Here is a 22960-nt window from a genome sequence, read left to right on the forward strand (position 1 = left end):
ATTTAGAAAGATGGTAACAATAACCCTGAATATGAGACAGCAAAAGAGACACTTATGTACAGAACAGTATTTTGGACTCTGTGGGAGAGGGAGAGGGTGGATGATTTGGGAGAATGGCATTGAAATACGTATAATATCCTATATGGAACGAGTCGCCAGTCCAGGTTCGATGCACAATACTGGATGCTTGGGGCTGGTGCACTGGGACGACCCAGAGGGATGGTATGGGGAGGGAGGAGGGAGGAGGGTTCGGGAAGGGAAACACATGTATACCTGTGGCGGATTCATTTCAATATTTGGCAAAACCAATACAATATTGTAAAGTTTAAAAAAAAAAAAAAAAGACACATGCACCCCGGTGTTCGTTGCAGCACAATTTACAATAGCTAGGACACACAGGCAAACTAAATGTTCATCAGCAGATGAATGGATAAAGCAGTTATGGTACATATATATAATGGAATTTACTCAGACACAAAAAGGAACACATTTGAGTCAGGTTTAGTGAGGCGGATGAACCTAGGACCTGTTGTACAAAGTGAAGTGAGTCAGAAAGAGAAAAATATTGAACATTAACACATATATGGAATCTAGAAACATTTTTCTGCTGAACCTATTTGCAGCAGACTTGTGGACACAGAAGGGGAAGGACAGATTGAGAGAACAGCATCGAAACATACGCATCCCCATACGCAAAACAGCTGGGGAAGCTGTGTGTAACCCGGGGAGCTCCACCTGATGCTCATGACAAGGCAGAGGGGTGGGACGGGGTGGGCATGGGAGGGAGGTTCAGGGGGGGACGTGTGTGTATTTACGGCTGATGCACATCGCTGCACAGCAGAAACCAGCACAACATCATAAAGCAATTATCCTCCAATTAAAACATAAATTAAAAAGTAAGCTACTGTTGTCTGAAATGATGTCTGGGATTTACATCAAAATCATACGAGACAGGGGGCTGTAGGGGTATAGATTGACAAGATTGACCATGAATGGTTAATTGTTGAAGCCACTGATGGGTATTTAGGGGTTGATTTTACAATTCTGTCGATTTTTTAAGTTTAAAATTGTACTTAATGTTGAGTTGGGGCTTTTTAAGGAGTCTAAGATTGCCGGGAGAAATATCAATAACCTCAGATATGCAGATGACACCACCCTTATGGCAGAAAGTGAAGAGGAACTAAAAAGCCTCTTGATGAAAGTGAAAGTGGAGAGTGAAAAAGTTGGCTTAAAGCTCAACATTCAGAAAACGAAGATCATGGCATTTGGTCCCATCACTTCATGGCAAATAGATGGGGAAACAGTGGAAACAGTGTCAGACTTTATTTTTCTGGGCTCCAAAATCACTGCAGATGGTGATTGCAGCCATGAAATTAAAAGACGCTTACTCCTTGGAAGGAAAGTTATGACCAACCTAGATAGCATATTCAAAGCAGAGACATTACTTTGCCAACAAAGGTCCATCTAGTCAAGGCTATGGTTTTTCCTGTGGTCATGTATGGATGTGAGAGTTGGAGTGTGAAGAAGGCTGAGTGCCGAAGAATTGATGCTTTTGAACTGTGGTGTTGGAGAAGACTCTTGAGAGTCCCTTGGACTGCAAGGAGATCCAACCAGTCCATTCTGGGGGAAATCAGCCCTGGGATTTCTTTGGAAGGAATGATGCTAAAGCTGAAATTCCAGTACTTTGGCCACCTCATGAGAAGAGTTGACTCATTGGAAAAGACTCTTATGCTGGGAGGGATCGGGGGCAGGAGGAGAAGGGGACGACAGAGGATGAGATGGCTGGATGGCATCACTGACTCGATGGATGTGAGTCTGAGTGAACTCTGGGAGTTGGTGATGGACAGGGAGGCCTGGCGTGCTGCAATTCACGGGGTCGCAAAGCGTTGGACACGACTGAGCAACTGAACTGAACTGAACTGATCTTAACAATGAAGTAACACAGAAAGTTAACCAGGACCAACCTCTCCTGTTCACATGCACGACACACAAAACTCTGCCCACAAATCAGACAAGACGCCTCCAGGAAGAGGGGGCTGCTGCGATCTCTGGTCCCTAGACTATAAGGTCACTGGGGGCAGGAACGTGTCGTGTTCCCAGTGTCTAGAATAGGGCCTGGTACTTAGTAGCCATGCACTTAAGTGACAAAAAAAATTTAGTGAATGAATGAACATCTCCTGAAAGGCAAAAGAATCAGGACCTCTGCGGATAACTTTTAAATTCAACATCAGGACAAGTTTCCTAAGGGAACAGGGCCATCATGGATGGGGCCACCCCAGAGGGTTCCCCTCTGCTTAGAGTGCCTCCGGATGCAACTCCTTTGACCAACTCAGTATCTGAGACTGACTCAGATATGAAGACATCGCCCATCCATGCTCTTTCCAGCCCACTCCTGCAGCAGAGATAGCACCTTCTTTCACAGAGTCCTAAAAGCATTTATTGAGTACCTATTATGTACTGGGTAGATGACATGTCTAGATAAGGCTCAGGGACAGTGTCAGGGAGAGGATTTAAAAACCAACACTTAAGGAATTATGGTTTTCTCTGGATATCTGCCCAGGAGTGGGATTGCTAAGTCATACAGTAGTTCCATTTTTAATTTTTTAAGGCACTTCCATACTGAAAACCGTAACTCCAAAAGATGCATCACCTCAGTGTTCACTGCAGCACGATTTACAATAGCCAGCACACGAAAGCACCCTAAATGTCCATCAACAGAGGAACGGATGAAGATGTGGCCCACACATGCGATGGAATGTTACCCAGCCACAAAGGAGCGAAACTGTGCCATTTGCACAGAAGTGGACGGACCTAGAGACTGTTATACAGACTGAAGTAATATAAAACAAATACCGTATATTAATGCATATGCGTGCAATCTAGAAAAATGGTACCAATGAACCTATTTGCGAAGCAGGAAGAGACAGAGAACAAACATATGGACACCAAGTGGGGAAAGGAGGATGGGAGGAATTGGGAGACTGGGATTAACATACATAACGGGCTTCCCAGGTGGCACGGTGGTAAAGAATCCGCCTGCCAGTGCAGGAGACACATGAGATGTGGGTTCGATCCCTGGATCGGGAAGATCCCCGGGGGGAAGAAATGGCCACCCACTCCAGTATTCTTGCCTGGAGAATCCCATGGACCAAGGAGCCTAACGGGCTACAGTCCATGGGGTCGCAAAGAGTCGGACACGACTGAGCAATTGCGCACACACATTTAAAATAGATAACTCGTGAGAACCTACCCTGTAGCACAGGGAGCTCTACTCAGTGCGCTGTGGTGACCTGAGGGGAAGGAACTCTAAGAAAGAGGGGTCTATGCATGCAGATAGCTGATTCACTTTGCTGCAGAGCAGAAACTAACACAACACCGTAAAGCAACTATATTCCAATAAAAATTTTTTAAACTAAAACTGAAAGGATGAGCAGCAGTGCAGTGAAAAGGGCAAAGGAAGGGACAGAAGAGCACTGGAGACAGAAGGAACTCACGGAAGGGTAGACTGAAGGTCTCCTAAGATCTTGTCAAATCTAAACAATCCAGGGTTAACCTGGCACAATATTTACGACAGACTCAGACTCAGCCCTGGGACAGAGTCCCATGGCAGCACTCTATTCTGGAAATACGTACTTCTGAATTGACCTTGGACTGGCTTGCTTTCTTTGTCTTTATTGTATGCAATAATCTGAACCGTGTAATTCTGGTCTGGCATAAGACCTTGAATAATTGCTTTCGTTGCAGTGTTCTGGAGATTCAGTTGATTGGTTTTCCCACCTAAAATAAAACAGAAAGATAAATCAGTTCTAAGAAGTACATTAACTGTGTCCATTAAGAAATTTCATTAACCAGAAATCTAGATTTTAAAGGTGAAGATATTTAAAAACAGGTATAATGGTGAGTATGGCATAATACTTATTTTTCGTATAATTTCCATCCTCATTTTCAGTTATATTCTTTGCATTAGACAACTTAAACAGTTGTCTAAAGTAGGTGAAAACACATTCACAAACATCTTTCGCATAACACACTGTTGCTTTGATACACTAGGGAAAGCCATGGCCTGAGATCAGAAGGCAGTCAGCCCTGAATGCCAGATACACTCTGCAAGGAAAGAAGGCCACCTGAAAGTGAAGGGAAAGATACAGACGGGCTGAACGCAGTTACCGACACCGGCACTTTCCCTGCGGCCTCTCTAAAGTGAGTCAAAGCATCTCTGAAGCATTAGCGATCTAATTACCCTGAATCTGAGCATCACTGGCTCGGAATGCTGAAGGAACACTCATCGTCTGGCTACTTAAAAGTTAGCTTCTTTCTGGAAAAGATCCCAAACTCCCATGGTCTCTCCATCAAACCAGACTGACCTCTAAGTTTTGCTGAAAACGCTAGTGATTCAGTATCAACTTGACAGCAAAGTTCCAGACATGCATTCTTCTCTATTTCTGGCAGTGGTTACTGCCTGAGAAAAGGAAAATTAACTTAAAACTGCTCCTCCAGCAGTAGCAGCAAAAGGGCCAGAAATTTGCTGAATTAATCAAGTATAACAGGCTACAGTACATTTTAATCACAGGTGGTGCTAGTGGTAAAGAACCGCCTGCTAACGCGGGAGACATAAGAGAGGCGGGTTCAGTCCCTGGGTGGGGAAGATCCCGGGAGGAGGGCGTGGCAACCCCCTCCAGTATTCTCGCCTGGAGAATCCCGCGGACAGAGGAGCCTGGCGGGCCACAGGCCATAGGGTCACAAAGAGTCGGACATGACTGAAGCCACTTAGCACTCAATAAAATAAAATTAGTTATGTTAAGTCTGAAAAATGATCATCGTGTCACCTCTGCTGCCCACCACTGTAAGGCAGAGCTGAGCCTGTCTCCTGCCAAAACCCACCTCTATACATGCGTTTATGTCCAAGAGGCTACACTTGGTTTCAGAAACACCTATAATTTAAAACTCATCCTTGACAAAGCGCACCAGATGACTCCTTCACTATGTGTTTCACTAAAAAGAAAAAAAAAATGCCTTAGAAAACTCTGTGCACTAGAATTCCTGAGAGACATACGGTATACTATTTTAAAGACTTTGAGAATCCTGTAATAAAAAAGCTTTAACTCTGTTTAGAATGGCATTCTTCAAATTTATCTGACCATTAAACCATTTGATTATATAACAGCTATCCTCTTATATCCTGCTAAATATCATGGAAAGCGCTTTGGGAAAGACTGGCATAAACAATACGCAGAGCTCATCTCCTAGTGCTGAAACAGCTACAAACATGCTGCGTCTAGATTCATTTATTACTCCTTTTATTTACTCTATTTATTTTAGGCTTGATCAAGTTGATACCAGAGTGTCAAGACTGTCTTCCTGGCTTGGGTCACGGCAGCACGGACACTGGGTCGCCACGGAAAATAAACCCAGTTTTCATTGAGAAATTATCTGCTTTCTTCCTCCGTTTCTGCTTGTCATTGGGGCGTTTAAGCAGGAACTGAGGTCTGCTTTTGGAGACGCTACAGCAGAGATGGCTGAGGGGTGAGGCTGAAGTTGATTCAAAAACCACCCAGGTCATTTCTTTTTAAAAAAGATAATTTTATTTGTTTATTTATTCTTGGCTGCACTGGGTCTTCACTGCTTTTGCGGCTTCCTCTAGCTGTGGTGGGAGAAGGCACGGCGCCCACGCCAGTGCTCTCGCTGGGAGATCCCACGGACGGAGGGGCCTGGTGCGCTGCAGTCCATGGGGTCGCAAAGAATTGGACCCAACTAAAGTGACTTAGCAGAGAAGGCAATGGCACCCCACTCCAGTGCTCTCGCCTGGAGAAGCCCACGGACGGAGGGGCCTGGTGGGCTGCAGTCCATGGGGTCGCAAAGAATTGGACCCAACTAAAGTGACTTAGCAGAGAAGGCAATGGCACCCCACTCCAGTGCTCTCGCCTGGAAAAGCCCACGGACGGAGGGGCCTGGTGGGCTGCAGTCCATGGGGTCGCTAGGAGTCGGACATGACTGAGCGACTTCATTTTCACTTTTCACTTTCATGCATTGGAGAAGGAAATGGCAACTCACTCCAGTGTTCTTGCCTGGAGAATCCCAGGGACGTGGGAGCCTGGTGGGCTGCTGTCTCTGGGGTCGCACAGAGTCGGACATGACTGAAGCGACTTAACAGCAGCAGCAGCTAGCTGTGGTGAGCAGGCTTCTCGCTGCGGTGGCTTATCTTGTTATGGGGGCTTCCCAGGGGGCACTATTGATAAAGAACCCAGCCTGCCAACACAAGAGACATAGGAAACTCGGGGAGACATGAGTTTGATCCCTGGGTTGGGAAGATCCCCTGGAGGAGGGCATAGCAACCCACTCCAGTATTCTTGCCTGGAGAAGCCCATGGCCAGAGGCGCCCAGTGGGCTACAGTCCACAGGGTCACAAAGAGTCAGACACGACTGAAGTGACTTAGCACGCGTGCACACATCGTGCTGAGGAGCACAGGCTGTGGGCGGGCAGGCTTCACGAGCTGCAGGACACGGGCTCCGCAGTCGAGGTGCAGAGGCTTAGCTGCTCCACAGTATGTGGGATCTTCCTGGACCAGGGATTGAACCCACGTCCCCCACACTGGCAGGCAGACTCCCACGCACTGCACCCCCAGGGAGGTCCTCCCACCACTTCTAAGGGTCTGATCCTTCAGTCACACTTGCTTGGAGTACTGAAGAGTTTGGTGTTACCAGCAATTAATCAAAAAAAAAAAAATTAACCTACTGATTAATTGGAGGGAAACTAATTATTTTTCAGGACAAAGGGAATTCTCAGAGGTACGACAAATAAGGGACTTTTATACTGACCGTTAGCATCACAATAATGTTCAAGAGCCTCTTAAATATCCCACGATGGTTTATTTTAGAAAACAAACTGCATTTTTAGAAGTCAAAGTTATTTAAAAGTCGGGCAGTGTTCTACAATGAAAACTCTGAACGGAGGCTTGAGAATAAAGTAAAGCTGTCCATGACTGAGTCACTTCCGCGGGTCAACATGGGGAGAGTGTGTGTCGTTTTCTGAACCAGAGTCATTCTACGGAGTCTGCCTAACATGTGCTAATAAGGAAAGGTTTCTTTTTAGTGACCAAGCAAGAAGCCAAACATGTCATCTGTCTGTTTTGAGATTTTAAATCCACTACGGAGTAAGATGTCCCCACTTGGAAGTAACAGAGCATGTCTTCCTCTTTAAATGAGTTGGGATGAGGCCTCCAACAGAAGGGGGTCCAGCTCTCTGTGACCATTTTTATCACCAACAGAAGGAGCAAATGTTACATTATATAAATAGATACATGTTACACAAACAGGCTATTATTGAGTACGTATGTACTATGTGAAATTGGATTTTATGGGAAGAAGGGAGACCTGAGAGATACACTGCAGGGCTTCTTGCTACAATCACGGCTAAGGCTTACTGAGCCCTTGGATCGGCCGGGCACTGCCGTGCTTCGTTTACCGGCTCATTTAGTCCCACAGCCAGTCCTTCCCATGAATGTGCGCGGGAAACTTCACGCTCAGGCGCGGATGCAAAGGGCAGGCTGCGGGCCGCACATTCTGTATTTGTTCTCAGGCAATGCGGCGGGGCCGTTCCCAGACCACACTCTGAGTTTCAAACCTCGGGGCAACCCCATGAGGCGGGCACCAATACCGTCGCACGTTCCCTGGAGGAGGAAACTGAGGCGCTGAGACACTCAACAACCAGCAGGAATGAAGGAACGAGGGCTTGAACCAAGTCTCCATGACACCCGTGCAGCAGCAGCATTCCTCTGCAAGCTCTGTATTTTTGTTTGTTTTGTTTTTTTGCCACACTGCATGGCTTGCAGGATTTTAGTCCCCTGACCAGGGATTGAACCCCTGGGCCTTGGCAATAAGAACGTCAAGTCCTAACCACCAGGGAATTCCCAACATGCTCTGTACTGTTTCAGTTGATTATAAATCAAAAACATGAAATGAGAAAGAAAAAACACAACCAAAATTTAATTGTTAAAAGTTTTACACAACTATTTTATCCTCATGATCAGTAAGTCTGTTTAACTTTTGCTTTTCTTGCTTTAATGCATCATTTGTGCCCACTCTGTCTACTTAGAGTTTATAACTTAATGCATCATTGCTGAATAATATTCTATTAAGTTAATTAATTGTAGGTGGCTCAATGGTAAAGCATCTTCCTGCCAATGCAGGAGACTCAGGAGACCCAGGTTTGATTCCTGGCTGGAGAAGATCCCCTGGAGGAGGAAATGACAACCCACTCCAGTATTTTTGCCTGGAAAATTCCATGAACAGAGGAGACTGGCAGGCTATAACCTATGGGGTTGCAAAAGAGTCGGACACAACTTAGCAACTAAAGAACAACATAATTAATCATAATTTACTCAGCTGGTCACAACCATTGGAGGTAACTTTCAAGCGTCCATAGACCAAAAGCGTTCATCCACGCTGAAACAGAGGTGGGGAGGATAGACCAAAAGCGTTCATCCACGCTGAAACAGAGGTGGGGAGGATAGACCAAAAGCGTTCATCCACGCTGAAACAGAGGTGGGGAGGATTTTTGATAGTATGAAAATTACTGTGAGCCCAATAGCTAGGCTTTAGTTTGAGGCAATATTATTTTCTTGAGTAGAGGATAAGATTTCAAGCTCAAAAGATTAAATAAAACAAAAGTCTTTCAAATGAGATTAAAGCAACACTTAGCACTATACATCTTAGTTTCCTGTGTGCCGAAAGTTGCTAATACTCTAAAACACAGCTGATTTTTTTACCTGAAGCTGGAGTCACAAGAAGTTTGTATCCACCAAATTTCCCTCTTGGAGCCTTCCATGAAATCTGGATACTATCATGAGATAATACATTATATCTTAACCTTGTGGGTGGAGCGACTGAAAAGGAAAAACAAAAATTGTTTAAACGTTGAAGCTTTTAAGCTCTCATTGTTAAACTGAAAAGCCAAAGTAATATAATCAGAATACTCAAGACTCAAGACTTCACGTTCTTTCTACAACCCCATTAGTGAATTGATCTGTTTGCAAAATAACACAAACCCAAGAGCATTTGTCTCTGACTCAAGAGGTAAGCATTTGCCAAGTAGTACTGATCTTGTGTACTTTTTCCAGTGGTCATGTATGGATGTGAGAGTTGGACTATAAAGAAAGCTGAGTGCCAAAGAATTGATGCTTTTGAACTGTGGCGGTGGAGAAGACTCTTGCGAGTCCCTCGGACTGCAAGGAGATCCAACCAGTCCATCCTAAAGGAGATCAGTCCTGGGTATTCATTGGAAGGACTGATGTTGAAGATGAAACTCCAATACTTTGGCCGCCTGATGCGAAGAGCTGACCATTGGAAAGGACCCTGATGCTGGGAAAGATTGAGGGCCAGAGGAGAAGGGGACGACAGAGGATGAGATGGCTAGATGGCATCATTGACTCGATGGACATGAGTTCGGGTAGACTCCAGGAGTTGGTGATGGACAGGGAGGCCTGGCGTGCTGTGGTCCATGGGGTTGCAAAGAGTTGGACATGACTGAGCAACTGAACTGAACTGAACTGATCTTGTGACAAGCAACTATGACTTAGGGTTAGAATGTAATACCCTAGTCTAGCTTAATGAAGCCGACCTTGCAAATAATTTTATTACGGTACAAGGATGAACGTTTCTGCTTTGAACACATGAACTTTTGTAATCTAGGTAGACTATGATCTGTTTTATGCCTCTAGGTTTCCACTTTATTAATTTGGTAATTTTTATGATATGATAATTTAAGGCTATTACAGACATGTTATAATAATAAGATCAATCTTTTCCAATAGTTCACTAAAAAGGTCTATACTGCTTTTTTGTGTAAGTCATTCAAACTTCAAAACATGTTCTTGGAACTCTACATCAATGTTCCAGAATTTCAAAAGAAATCCTTTCATAAGACTTTTACTGTATAATATATAAATTAGTTTGTCACAAAAGAAAATTTAATGCTTGACAGAAAAGTTAGCACTTATTACCTACTTCTATGCCTGGTATTTCTTTCCCACTTTACGACAGAGTCCAGGGAAGGAAAGAAATACTCATTTCAATAGGTATGTAGTATTATGTGGGGTTTGGTTCCCAGTTCTGTCATTTATTAGATGAATAATCTTGAGCAAGTGATTGCTCCATTCAAAGCCTTGTTTTTAGAAAAGGTGGCACAGAATAAGCAACATTGTTAAAGAGAACAGTGGACATTATCTGTTGTAATATGTACAACAAATGTTTGTTCCCATCCAGCCTCACTTCATCTAATGGATGATCTCTAAAGCTTATTGAATACTCACAAAAGTATATTACTGTCCAATTTTATACATAAGGGGAGCAAGAAGACGCTAAGACATTCATCCAGGTTCACACACTGGCTCATGACCATCTTTGACCCCAAACAAAATGCTCTTTTTCTTCAGGAGAAGATTTATATTAAGAAGTCACCCTTCACTGAGCTAGAAGAATGTGCGATTTACTCCTCATCAACTCTCCGCTCATCTGAAATCAGTGAGTACCTAAGAACACAATCTCAAGAGCGGTGTTCTCTTTCCACTTGCCCTTTGCTACATTTCAGTAAAGAATGCTAGTCAAGCAATAAGCACACTAGCTTCCCATTCTCGGTTTGACATGAATGAGTCTCCATTTCTCCAGCTTATGGGAAAGTATGGATTTATCGTAAGAACTACTATTCCGAGCTACAAGAGAAGGTTGGCTAAACCTAAATTTGGATGAACAGAGGCACTGATACTAGTTTGCTTCCTCTGGAACTGGGGGAGAAAATCTTTATATAGATAGATTCTTACTATTTACGGAAGAAAATTAAAAATAAGAATTTAAAAATGTTAAACAGTACATGCAGTTTCTGAGCCAAACCTTGCCAGTGGGCTGGTAGACATGGTTGGCCGAGCTTACTGCAAGGTTTGGCATGAACTCACAGGAGACAGGGGGTGGGCGCACCTGGGAAGCCTCGAGTGAAGAGCACAAGCAGAGGGGAGGCTGCCACCTGGGCAGTCCCCGAAGGATCGCCCGATCTATCTGCACCCAGGCATCTTGCCTGACATCTCAAGGAGGGCAAAGAACTAACACTCAGGATTCCTAGGTTAAATCTTAGAAATCTTTGTAGCGTGTGCTACCCAGGCGAGCTTCTAGCCTGCAACAACTTTTTAGTCAATAGCAGACCTTCTGAACCTCCAGAAGTGATGAGGGTGGCATGGACCACACCCAGACACCAGATCACGCCCAGAGAACATGGGTGGCGCTCCAGAACCCAGAATGGCAGTATCTTCCATTGAACCACCCCAGGAAATAAAAGTGAAGCAAAGGCAGCAACCCAGTCCATCAATGTTCAAAAACAGTTTACAAATGGTTTATATGATGACGGTCCCATTGCAACTACTAGCAAAAAGCAATATTGCCATTTTCTTTTATCAACAGAACCCGTCTATTGCCTATGTATGCATAAACAGTCTCACAGTTATTAAAAGGAAATCTTGGTTAGACACAAAGTTTACATTTCCTTCAAGTTTTTGCCTTTAGGGAAAAAAAGCAAGAAAAGAAAGAAAGCAGCATGAGGTCAGAGCTTCAAGCTTCAAAGACAGCCCCGCTTCCGCGTTTGGACAGCCCTGGGGCTTCCGCCAAAGCAAGGGCAGAAAGACCGACGGGAACACTGCGAGCACCGTGCAGAAGCCATCGTTCTCACTCATGGGCCAAAACGTGAGTATATTTAATACCAGAGCCGTGATTTTTCTTTCTGCAAGCACTCAGGAGCCTCTTCAATAAGTTTATGTACTGAACTCCAGTAATAAATATAGATGCTTGCATGAACTTGACTCAAAAGTCAATCTGTGTCAGTTAAATCTTTTTTTTTTTTAATTTCAAGGTATTTTTTTCTTTTTGATGCAGTTGTAGATGGAACTGTGTTATTTCTCTCTCTCTCTCTTTTTTTTTTTCCCCTTGGAGTATAATTGGTTTGCAATGCTGTGCTAGTTTCTGTACAACAGAAAAACTTTTTGCTATACAAGAAAGTGAGTCAGCTATATATACATAGATCCACTCCCTCCAAGCCTCCTTCCAACCTCCACTCAACAGTTAAAATTTATTCCTCTTAAAAAAGACAAAAATTAAATATAAAGCTTGATTTCTGGCACATGCTGAGAACCCAGAGTAAGCCAGCAAACCCATCTTTCATACACTGACGTCAGGCATTCTGTGTGAGACAGGGCCAGGTACAACATTCGTGAAAATACAACCTTCATTCCAAAGAGGGACTGCAAGGGGAGACTAAGGAGCATCCAGTGCTTGACTGCAGGGTTAGGCTCATTGCTGAAAAGTACAGGGGTATTTTTATTTTGTTGTGCTGTATTTTTTTTGAGAGGGAAGATTTTTCTTTATAGATTTTCACCACAATCATCCTCATAGAAATCAAAGCTCAAAAGCAGAAAAGGAATGTTTATTTCATTCTAAAAAAGCCTCACTGTTACCAGGTACTTAGGAAATTTCATTTCATAATATGACAATTCATTAAAGGACTGATTTTCTGCCCTCCCTTCCTTCCTTCCTTTCTTTTACTTCCACTCAACTCAGCTGAAATCTTGCTGTTTTGACAAGGGACAACCTATGTTTATTTCTAATGGAATAGTCTCATTAATTTCTTGAAACACTAATTTTTACCACCAGGGAAGTCCCTCATGGAAACACTGCCTTTCACCAAGGAACACTAACGTGAAGATCTTCTGTTCCTCCCTACTCACAGTCACCTCCCTTCTGAATTTCCAACAGCATCTTGGTTTTCTTCCAAGGAACAGCTCGCCCTCCCCGCTGCACAGAGCCTTGGCTGCACTATCTGTCAGCCATCCTCCCTTGGCCAAGGGGGAGAACACAACTCAAAGCAGTCAGGCAGACTCTCCCAAGAATCTGAAACTTGTGTCCAGCCATGGAAGGATGGAAAACAGCTCTGACATTTCGTTCCAAAAACATGCCCTCAAAGAAATGGTCACTAGTTCCTAGAAACTATATCTAGCATGTTCCCGGATTCCTACACTTTCCAAAGATTATTTAACTATTGTATGAACCACTTCATTATCTACCAGTAAATATACTTTTTGCTTAAATTAGCCAGAGAAAGTTTATTTTATTTGCAACCAGAAATCTCTGAGTGATAGAAATGGAGCCATGTGGGCAGCGAGAGTATTTCCCCTTTCAAAACACAGTTTAGGAGCTATCTCAAAGAAACGACTTCAGCAAAAGATACTGAAACAGCAGAAAATTATTTGGCTTATTTTTCCAAGTGATCTTCAAAAATCCCAAACAAACAAGAAAAGACCTTAGCTTTTATCTCATTTTTTAACTAAATGCATTTAGAGAACACTTGTTCTATAAGTAGGATAAATTAAAATTTGAGGGAAATTTATCATGGGATATGCTAGAGGGTTCTTTTTTTCTTGCATAGAATCTATTCAGCGTCTGTTAGGCCCTTAGTAACCTTTAGATTGTGCATTCAGTTTTAAAGAAAGGAGCAAAAATAAGGACCAGGTATGAAGTGGCAGAAATATGTTGTAGACACTCTTTTTAAGAGACAAGGCATGATCAAGACACATAGGCACATGCCTTACAGCTCCCTATTAATAGAATTGATTTTGCAAATTTGACTTTAGTTATTAAATTTGCATGACATTTCAAAAGTATATTAAAAATGAGCTATTTAACCATCTACCGCAAAATTAATATGCTCAGCCACTAGCGACCTGTAACTTCATCAAAGCTGTGCCGCATTTCCACAACGTAAACAGCTGGTAAAACTGAGAAAAAGTCAACACGTGACCCTGCCTAAAAACACAGCTGAGCCAGTGAAGCACTAGTAAGGCAAATAAGATAAAAAATGATCACCAGAACCAACATGGCTAGACTCCCAGACCCCCATGAATCTCTCATAAGTTTTCCATACCTTGACCCTGGACAATGGTGCAAAGATAAGTAATCACAAAAAATGCTTGAAACACCCAGTACTGCATCTTGCAGTGAAAAATCTTCATTTTATTTCTTGTTTTCCACATGGGACGTAACAGCAGTCCTAGAAACAGAGAGCACAGGGGTATTTTGAGAAGGCTGAACATAAAACATATGTCGTCATCTGGGACAGGCAAACAAGCCAACATGTGCGGGTATTGTCAGGACGCAAATCATTAGGGCATGCATATTTCACTCTAACATAAACTAGAAACAGGAAGATTCTTTACAAGATGCTGTAAATGAAGAGAATGATTGGGAATCCATGGTCACCCCCGTTTCACTAACACGGAGTGATCGGGGACCTGACGCGGATGCCGGGGCAGCTGCACACGTAGAGCGCAGCGCCTCTGAGGCGAGCAGCTGCTCCCTGAGTCCTTCCCGTAGCGAAGTCTTCGGTGGCCCTTCCACCCGGCACCTCACTGAAGGAGGAGATGACGGGGCCTCTTTGGCGGCGTCTCAGCAGAACCCAGCTCTGCTCAGGAGGTGCTCTAAGTTGCCCACACAGGGTCCCCCTGGGGGTCACATAACTCACAGAGGCAGGTCTCGGGGATGGGAAGGACTTGGAGCACCGCGACTTCACGTGGAATGCAGCCCTTTGCTGCTGCTTGCTCTTCCAAAGTTCTTGTAAGACTGACACCAGTCAAGTCTTTAGAGATGAAGAGTCAGGTCTCTGTGAGGCAAGAGCTGGGCAATGACGTGTCTGAGGGCCTCCAAGGTTCTGTCCGTCTTGGGTCTGCGAGCAAGCCTTCCCAGTGCTCCCAGGCCTGAATTTTTGCAATCCTGGACTGTCTCTGCAACTCATTGGATTACCCAAGAGTCCCTTTACCATCTGCTAATCAGACACTTTTTAGGGTCTAAAGAGCCCTCAGGGAATCCCTGTCCCAAGCTAACTTATCTTTCTTGTATCTGCTGTTACTGCTTTTATAGCATGTCAATTTTGTAAAACTGTTTTCTTCCAGATCTATGTTAATAACCAAAATTGACTGAGAGTATTCATTTCTTAAAAGGTCTGGTGTCAAGATCATTCTAGCTTCATTTTTTAAAATGTTAGAAAGTTTTCTATATTTTCATTGTTTTGCAATAGCTTAAGTACCATGACAATGACATACTCTCTAAAAGCCAAAGAATAATTTGAGAGAGAAAATCATATGAGCCTATTCCCTTTTGGAAGCTATTTCCTACACAACTTTTGTCTTATTTATAAATCTACTTAGCTTATTTACTTGTTGGTTTTCTAGTCTGGATATTTTCCCATGAAGTTATTCTTCTAATTTTTTTTAATTTTAAATTTATTTTTTAATTGAAGGATAATTGCTTTACAGAATTGTGTTGGTTTCTGCCAAACATCAACATGAATCAGCCACAGGTATACATATGTCCCTTCCCTCTGAAACCTCCCTCCCACCTCCTTCCCCATCCCACCCCTAATCTTTTCATTTTTATTTTCACATTTATTAGCACAGAGTTGTGTGATCTCTCAATAGACAACATATTTTCTGGTTATAGCTCCGTTTACTGTTGCTGTTGTTTACTGGCTAAGTCGTATCCAACTCTTTATGATCCCTCGGACTGTAGCCCACTAACTCCTCTGAATATGGGATTTCCCAGGCAAGAATACTAGAATGGGTTGCCAATTCCTTCTCCAAGGGATCTTCCAAACCCAGGGATTGAAGCACATTTCCTGCACTGCAAGCAGATCCTTTACAGCTGAGCCACTTGGGAAGGCTCCACTCTCAGCATCAAACTGACGTTTTCCTACCTTTCTCTTTTCTCTCCAAAACGGACAAGCTAAATATTTGTCCAGATTACAATTTTTTGAGGATAGTTTTTTTTTAACTTGCAATATTAGTTCTGTACTTATCTTTGCTTTTCTGCTCTTATTTTGTTGTTGTTGTTGTTGTTTTTGTTTATTTAGTCCTTAATGCAATATTCTTTATTTGAGGCCATTAATTTTTCTCTGGATATGCTTGGGCAGCCACATACAAGCTTTAATTGCCTCTTTAACACAAGAGTTATTTCAGTGAATGTAGCAAAAGATAACTCTATGAACCTTCAAAACAATATGATTTAAGATGATTCATGCACTTAAACTTAATCTGGTTTTATTCCAGAGTAACACAGTATATCCAGAGAAATAATTATATTCCTTCAAGTAATCATTCATAAAAAATTTTTCTTGGCAACTACTTTTTATAATATCCAGTGACAGTCTAGCATGCAACTCTTTTGTGTTGCAACTAAAGGAAGATACACGTGCTTTAATAATCACATAAATAATCACGTTAGGGTCCTATAATAAAAAAAATTAAAGAATGTACTCATTTATATTTAGAGGTCCAAAAAATATCTCCCCCAACCAGCCTACCAGGCTTCCAAAATGCTAATTACTAAAGAATATTTTAAATTAAGACATTCACATACAGGAAGCCCCTTAAAATTCCTAATGGAATGAGCAACATATTGAGTCGCTATTTTATATATAATATATATGGCTTTTTAGCCTGGATGAATTTATTATTAATTTGTTACAGATTAGTGAACCAACTATTTGTCAGAGCACAGAAGAAATGGGACAAATGGAGAATTCAGATTAAATACAGGGAGAAAGGCCCCGAGTCATGGAGACCTCTAACCCTACTGAGGCAGGTAGAACAAGATTAGATGGGTCATCCCAGGGGTCGTGGGGCTCCCCAGGCAGCGCTAGAGGTAAAGAGTCTGCCTGCAGTGCAGCAGACCCGGGTTCAGTCCCTGGGTCGGGAAGATCCCCTGGAGGAGGGCATGGCAACCCACCCCAGTATTGTTGCCTGGACACCCCATGGACAGAGGAGCCTGGCGGGCTACAGTCCACAGGGTCACAGAGTTGGACACAACTGAAGCGACTTGGCACGCGCACACTCCAGAGGGCTGTGACTTTTCTGTAGACAGAAGGCCTGATTATGGGGGGTCTGAACAGATATAGGAGCAGGCATCAGCTCCATCAGGACCAAGACCATGCCCCTCAAAGGAGAACTGCACAGTGGAATCACTCTCAACCCAAAACAAATATTCTAAGATTTTGTTCCCCAAATATTACAACCACAAGGCTCAACGAGAGCATGGCAAAGAGAGAGGTAAGCAAACAAGTGGGGGTTTTCTCAGGCATCCCACAATGCTACGCTAACACAGGACAGGAAGTCCTTTTCCAAGCTGCAGTCCAAAGCACTTCTCATCGAAGCACGGCAGTCCAGTGCAGGCCAGGCATGCGAAGCAGCGCCTAACATGCCACGTGAGAAGCTGATGTGCATGTCACACACTATAAATGAATAACAAACAGACCAGTGAATTGGTGCTACCCTTGTCTTGGCAACTGTTTTCTGAAAACTGCTTATTATTGCTGTTGTTCAGCCACTAATTCACGTGCGACTCTCTGTGACCCCGTGGACTGCAACACGCCAGGCTCCCCTGTCCTTCACCATCTCCCAGAGTTTGCTCAAATTCACATTCATTGAATCAGTGACACCATCCAACCATCTCATCCTCTGTCGTCCCCTTCTCCTCTTGCCCTCAATCTTCCCCAGCATCAGGGTCTTTTCCAATGAGTCAGCTCATCAGGTGGCCAAAGTATTGGAGTTTCAGCTTCAGTACCAGTCCTTCCTTGCATATTATTTATACAGAAAAAAAATTGTAGCCCTAGCTTTTCTTTAAATTCTTCCTTTCATATTGTTTATTTTAAATGAGATTAAGTAATACCATATTGGGAGAACTGGAATTTTCATTTTCCCAAGGTTTTATGCCAAGTCTTTCATTTGGACAGTAAAATAGGGGCAAGAAAAAAATTCCAATTTCTGTTAAACTGCCATGAGATAGTTTTAAAATGTCAAAGCCTAATTTGCTGAAACATTGCCTAAAACCTTGCACAAAACAAATAACGCAGCCTTAATTTTTTTTGGGGGGGGGGGGGGCTTAACAACATCACGTTAGAAATGGCCATTTATCTGTATTACTAGAGAAGGTATAAACCCAATTTGGGGAAAGTTGATAATGTTTAGCACAAATTTTCTCAAAACACTGTTACTCGATTATGTAATCAGTAACTTAAAACTATCCCCATTAGGACTAACTGACCTGTCCTCTACTTGATATGTTTGTTTTATCCAATCTCATTTATACAATTAAGTTTAAGAAGGAGAAGAGGCCTTTGCAAGCCAGTTTTATCAAAATCCCTCAAAATATTTATCCTAAAGTTTGTGTAAACTACTCATATAAACACACATGCACACACACACAAAGACTTAACACACACATACATGCAAAGCTGGATAATGTTCTACTCAGTCAGCGCTGACACACAAGAAAGCCATAAACTCGTTGCCAGCCATCTGGGATACCCGGCCCTGCGAGACAGTGTTGCTTGTAGTTTCAGGATTTTCATTCCAGCAGTCACTACCGAGAGTCCTGCCATAACCAAAGCTCTCTGCTTGTGTTAGTCCCTCAGTCGTGTCCAACTGTTTGTAATAGCCCTGACTGTAGCCCACCAGGCTCTGCTGTCCACGGCATTCTCCAGGCAAGAGCACTGGAGTGGGTTCCCTTCTCCAGGGGATCTTCCCCACCCAGGGATGGAACCCAGGTCTCCTGCATTGCAGGCGGATTCTTTACCCTCTGAGCCACCAAGCCACTCTACTCTAAGGGAGATACAAAATTTCCTACTATATGATCCCTGTGTCAGCTCACTTATAATTTTATTGAAAAAGAAGACCACAAGCAAATTTACAAAACTAAATGAAGTAAGTGTGAAATACATCAGAGGTGACATAGACTGGAGCTGTGAGTAGAAATCTGGGCTCGAGGAAGACGTACCCACCAATAACTTGCTAGGGGCTCCCGACTAACTAGTGTAACCACTCCATGACTTGGTTTCTTTATCTGTAAAATGTGCATGCAAACATCTACCTTATAGGATTGTGATGATGTAAATAATGTACTTAGAAACACAGGTGGCTCTCAAAAAGTTCTAACTAGCAGCATGCTAGCAACAAGTTGAAAGAATGTAAGGCAAAGGCAGTTAAATCACCAATGAATTTACTACTTGGGTAGACCCAAAGGACGAAGAGACTCAAGAAGTCTTTATCTCCCCCATCTCACGAAGGCTGTGGGACGAACTTGGTATAAAGGTTTAGACAAAGACAGAAGATCCAGATAAGGACACAGGCACCATTATCCGCATGGCTGAACTACTTTAAACTTTTCTAAGAACATTCCTATCCATTTTTTATCCTTGTCCAATGACAGCTCTGTACAGGTTGAAAATCATCCAGCATAAGAAGACTTGGAATATTTGACTTAAGAATAATTCATAGACTTAGCAGTTCTGGTTGACAAGCCCATGCAAAGAACATTTGAAAGATATGGGAATGATTAAGCACGAATTAAGCCTAGGAAAAATAAGACTCAGAAGCACGTAATAGATGTCTTCAAATATTTGAAGGGCTTTCACGTGGAAGATAAAACAAGATTATTTTGTGCAGCTTCTGCAAATAGCACTAGAATCAACAGAGGGAGCCACACAGACATGGATTTGGACAGAAACATTCTCCAACACTCAGAACACACTTGTCCCTTTTACTCGCAGGTCTGAGAAAGAAGCTGGCTGCGTTACACCCGTGAGAGATGTTGTAGAAGGGATTCCTGGATTTGTGGCAGGGGAACTGAACAAAATGACCTTTATGTTCGAACTCTTTCTGGACTCTGTGGTTTAGTCACTAACCCATGTCCAACTCATTATGACCCCATGGACTGCAGCCCACCAGGCTCCTCTGTCCATGGAATTCTCCAGGCAAGAATACTGGAGTGGGCTGCCATTTCCTTATCCAGGGGATTTCCTGACCTAGGGATCGAACCCATGTGTCCTGCATTGGCAGGTGGATTCTTTACCATGGAGCCATCTGGGAAGCCCTTTTCTGGATTCTACATTATTACTCTAATATCCATTTTAACTTCTGGGAGACAGCACACTCCAGGAGTAGCAGAGGACAGAGGAGCCGGGCCTGCTGTGTTCGCAGGGTGGCAGAGTTGGCCACGACTTAGCGACTGAATAACAACAGATGCATCTTATAGGAGAACTTTACAGCCAGCTGATGATCGGGGTCTACAGATTTGCAGATAAGAAAGCAAAGCCTAAGAATAGGGCTGATGTTACAGCCCAGGGTGCTGACGTGGCTAGTTTTCCTAATTTCTTCTCTCCAGTGAAAGTACCACTAGAGAGCACCTCCTCACGTCTAGGATAACCAAAAGGCTTTTCAGGATTGGTTAAGAAGTCTACTTAGAAACAGACCCTGGAGGAAATCAGTGTTTATCACTCTTTTCTGTTAGCCTCATGACACAGGAGAAAAGAGCTCTAAGTTAGAAATAAAGCCCTAGTTGTGTTACTGTTAGCTTGGTGACTGTCTTTCTTCCTCTGAGCGAACTCCCCACTGTGCAGGCATTGAGATTAGAAATCAAGTGGAAAGCCACAGTCTTATTAGCATAAAGTGTCAAAGGGCAGAAGAGTTCAGGAATGCCAGGGACTAAAATTGAGAAAGGGTGCCTCAGAAAAGAGCGAGCCACAAGTAGGGTGAACGACAACACTCATACAAAAACAACAACCACGCCCTCGAGTTCTGGACAGTTCAGAGTAAAGGGTCAATTAGGGCTTCCCTGATAGCTCAGTGATTGGAAAAGACCCTGATGCTGGGAAAGATTGAGGGCCGGAGGAGAAGGGGAGGACAGAGGATGAGATGGCTGGATGGCATCACCGACTCGATGATGACATGAGTTTGAGTAAACTCCGGGAGTCGGTGATGGACAGGGAGGCCTGGCGTGCTGCAGTCCATGGGGTCGCAAAGAGGCAGACACGACTGAGAGATTGAACTGAACTGAACTGATAGGTCAGTTGGTAAAGAATCCGCCTGCAGTGCAGCAGACCCTGGTTCAATTCCTGGGTCTGGAAGATCCCCTGGAGAAGGGAAAGGCTCCCCATTCCAGCATTCTGGCCTGGAGAATTCCATGGGCTGTATAGTCCATGGGGTTGCAAAGAGCTGGACATGACTAAGCGGCTGTCACTTTCACTAGTCAGTAAAATTTAGCAATCATAAATGAATATACGCTTAATACAATAATTCCACTGTCAACTATTAATTGATATTTATTGAACACTACATCCAATAACTACAGGATACATCTTTAAAAAATTTTTTTCTTACAAAGTAGGCATTGTAAAATGAGTAGGCCCTAAAATGAGAGCTCATAAACTTCAAAAGACTCAAAGTTTGCAGAGTTTGTTTTCTGACAACAGAATTAAATTAGAAATTAATAATATATCTTTACAAACTCTAAATGGAAATTAAGCAACATGCTTCTAATTAATCCATGGGTCAAATGAGAAATCACAATGGAAATTTTAAAAATAGTTGAAAGGGAATAAAAATAAGATTTTCCACATGAAAATCTGTGGAATGCAACCTAAGAATTAGAGATAAATATTCACATAAGAAAGAAAAAAGATTTAAAAATCAATGATGTAATTTTTCACTTAGAGACAGAAAAAGAAGAGCAAATAAAACCCTAATTAAGTTGAAGGAAAGGATTAATAAAGATAAGCATAAAAACCAAAGATACCTGAAACAAATATTAGTGGAAATTAACAAGGCTAAAATTTGTTTATTTAAAATATTAATAAAAGTGAAAAATCTTTAGAAAGGGTGATCAGTCTCCAACAGATCACCTCTGCTTCTTATCCCATTGTGACTCTCCAGCTAATTTCACGGCCCCAGTAACTCTACTTTCTGAGTCTTGGGTACTGGAAGACATGTAGGTGGGCAGTTCAACCCATACTCCACAACGTTCAGAGCGCATTACAGCCCATCGATAGATACTGACTGCATGATCAGTGACTGAGTGGCCAGGGCTGAGGCGCACACAGCCAGCGCACCGCACGCCCTGCAGCTGGCCGAGGCTGAGGAACGCTGGAAAGGCAGAGGCCGTCTCTCCAGCTCTTGTGCAAAACTGATCTCCAGAGAAACAGCGCCCTTTCTCCTCCCAACAGGTCTACCCCAAGGGACTTTCTTCTAAATCCCAGAAAGACCTTATGTAGGATCGGAGCAGCCCAGTGAATGGCTCAAATGCAAAGGGGTGTGTGTGTGTGTGTCGGGGGGAAGGGTGTGTGTGTGTGTGTGTGCGTGGGTGTGTGTGTGAGGGTGTGTGTGTTGGGGGGGTGTGTGTATGTGGGTGGGTGTGGGTGTGTATGTGGGGGGGTATGAGTGGGTGTGTGTGGGTGGGTGTGGATTTGTGGGGGGGGTGGGTGTGTGTGGGGGTGTGTGTGGGGGTGGATGTGGGTATGGGAGGGGTGTGGATGTGTGTGTGGGTGTGTGTGTGAGGGTGTGTGTGTGGGGGGGTGTGTGTGTATGTGGACGGGTGTGGGTGTGTATGTGGGGGGCTATGGATTGGTGTGTGTGGGTGGGTGTGGGTGTGTGGGTGGGGTGCGGGTGTGTGTGTGGGGGGGATGTGGGTGTGTGGGGGGTGTGGGGGGATGTGGGGGTGTGGGGGTGTGTGGGGTGTGGGTGGGAGGGTATGGGGGGTGTGGGTGGGTGTGTGTGTGTGTGTGGGTGTGAGGGTGTGTGTGTGTGTGTGGGTGTGTGTGGGGTGTGTGTGTGTATGTGGGTGAGTGTGGGTGTGTGGGTGGGTGTGGGTATGGGTGGGTGGGTGTGGGTGTGTATGTGAGGGGGTATGGGTGGGTGTGTGTGGGTGGGTGTGGGTGTGGGTGTGGGGTGTGGGTGTGTGTGGGGTGTGGGGGATGTGGGGGTGTGGGGGTGTGTGGGGTGTGTGTGGGAGGGTGTGGGGGGTGTGGGTGGGTGTGTGTGGGTGGGTGGGTGTGTGTGTGTTGGTGTGAGTGTGTGTATGGGGTGTGTGTGGGTGTGTGGGTGGGTGT

The 22960-nt window shown here is 43.8% G+C and overlaps 1 protein-coding gene across 7 annotated transcripts in view; it reads right to left on the bottom strand.

Annotated features, from left to right (window-relative positions):
- COL14A1 (collagen type XIV alpha 1 chain) overlaps positions 1 to 22960 on the bottom strand; it is a 229315-nt gene that overhangs the window by 200244 nt on the left and 6111 nt on the right. For 5 of the 7 annotated variants that reach the window (XM_006074691.4, XM_006074692.4, XM_044928492.2 and 2 more), the window contains exons 2-4: positions 13955 to 14080; positions 8766 to 8882; positions 3634 to 3777 (exon numbers count right to left, since the gene is read on the bottom strand). In XM_006074691.4, the coding sequence (XP_006074753.3) occupies positions 3634 to 3777; positions 8766 to 8882; positions 13955 to 14063 (370 nt within the window). In that variant the 5' untranslated portion in view covers positions 14064 to 14080. Of the gene's footprint in view, positions 1 to 3633; positions 3778 to 8765; positions 8883 to 13954; positions 14081 to 14246; positions 14388 to 14551; positions 14689 to 22960 lie in introns of those variants that run through there. The other 2 variants (XM_044928491.2, XM_044928490.2) reach the window with 2 other exon arrangements.

This window comes from Bubalus bubalis, chromosome 15 (genome assembly GCF_019923935.1).
Source record: "Bubalus bubalis isolate 160015118507 breed Murrah chromosome 15, NDDB_SH_1, whole genome shotgun sequence".
NCBI classification, from domain to species: domain Eukaryota; kingdom Metazoa; phylum Chordata; class Mammalia; order Artiodactyla; family Bovidae; genus Bubalus; species Bubalus bubalis.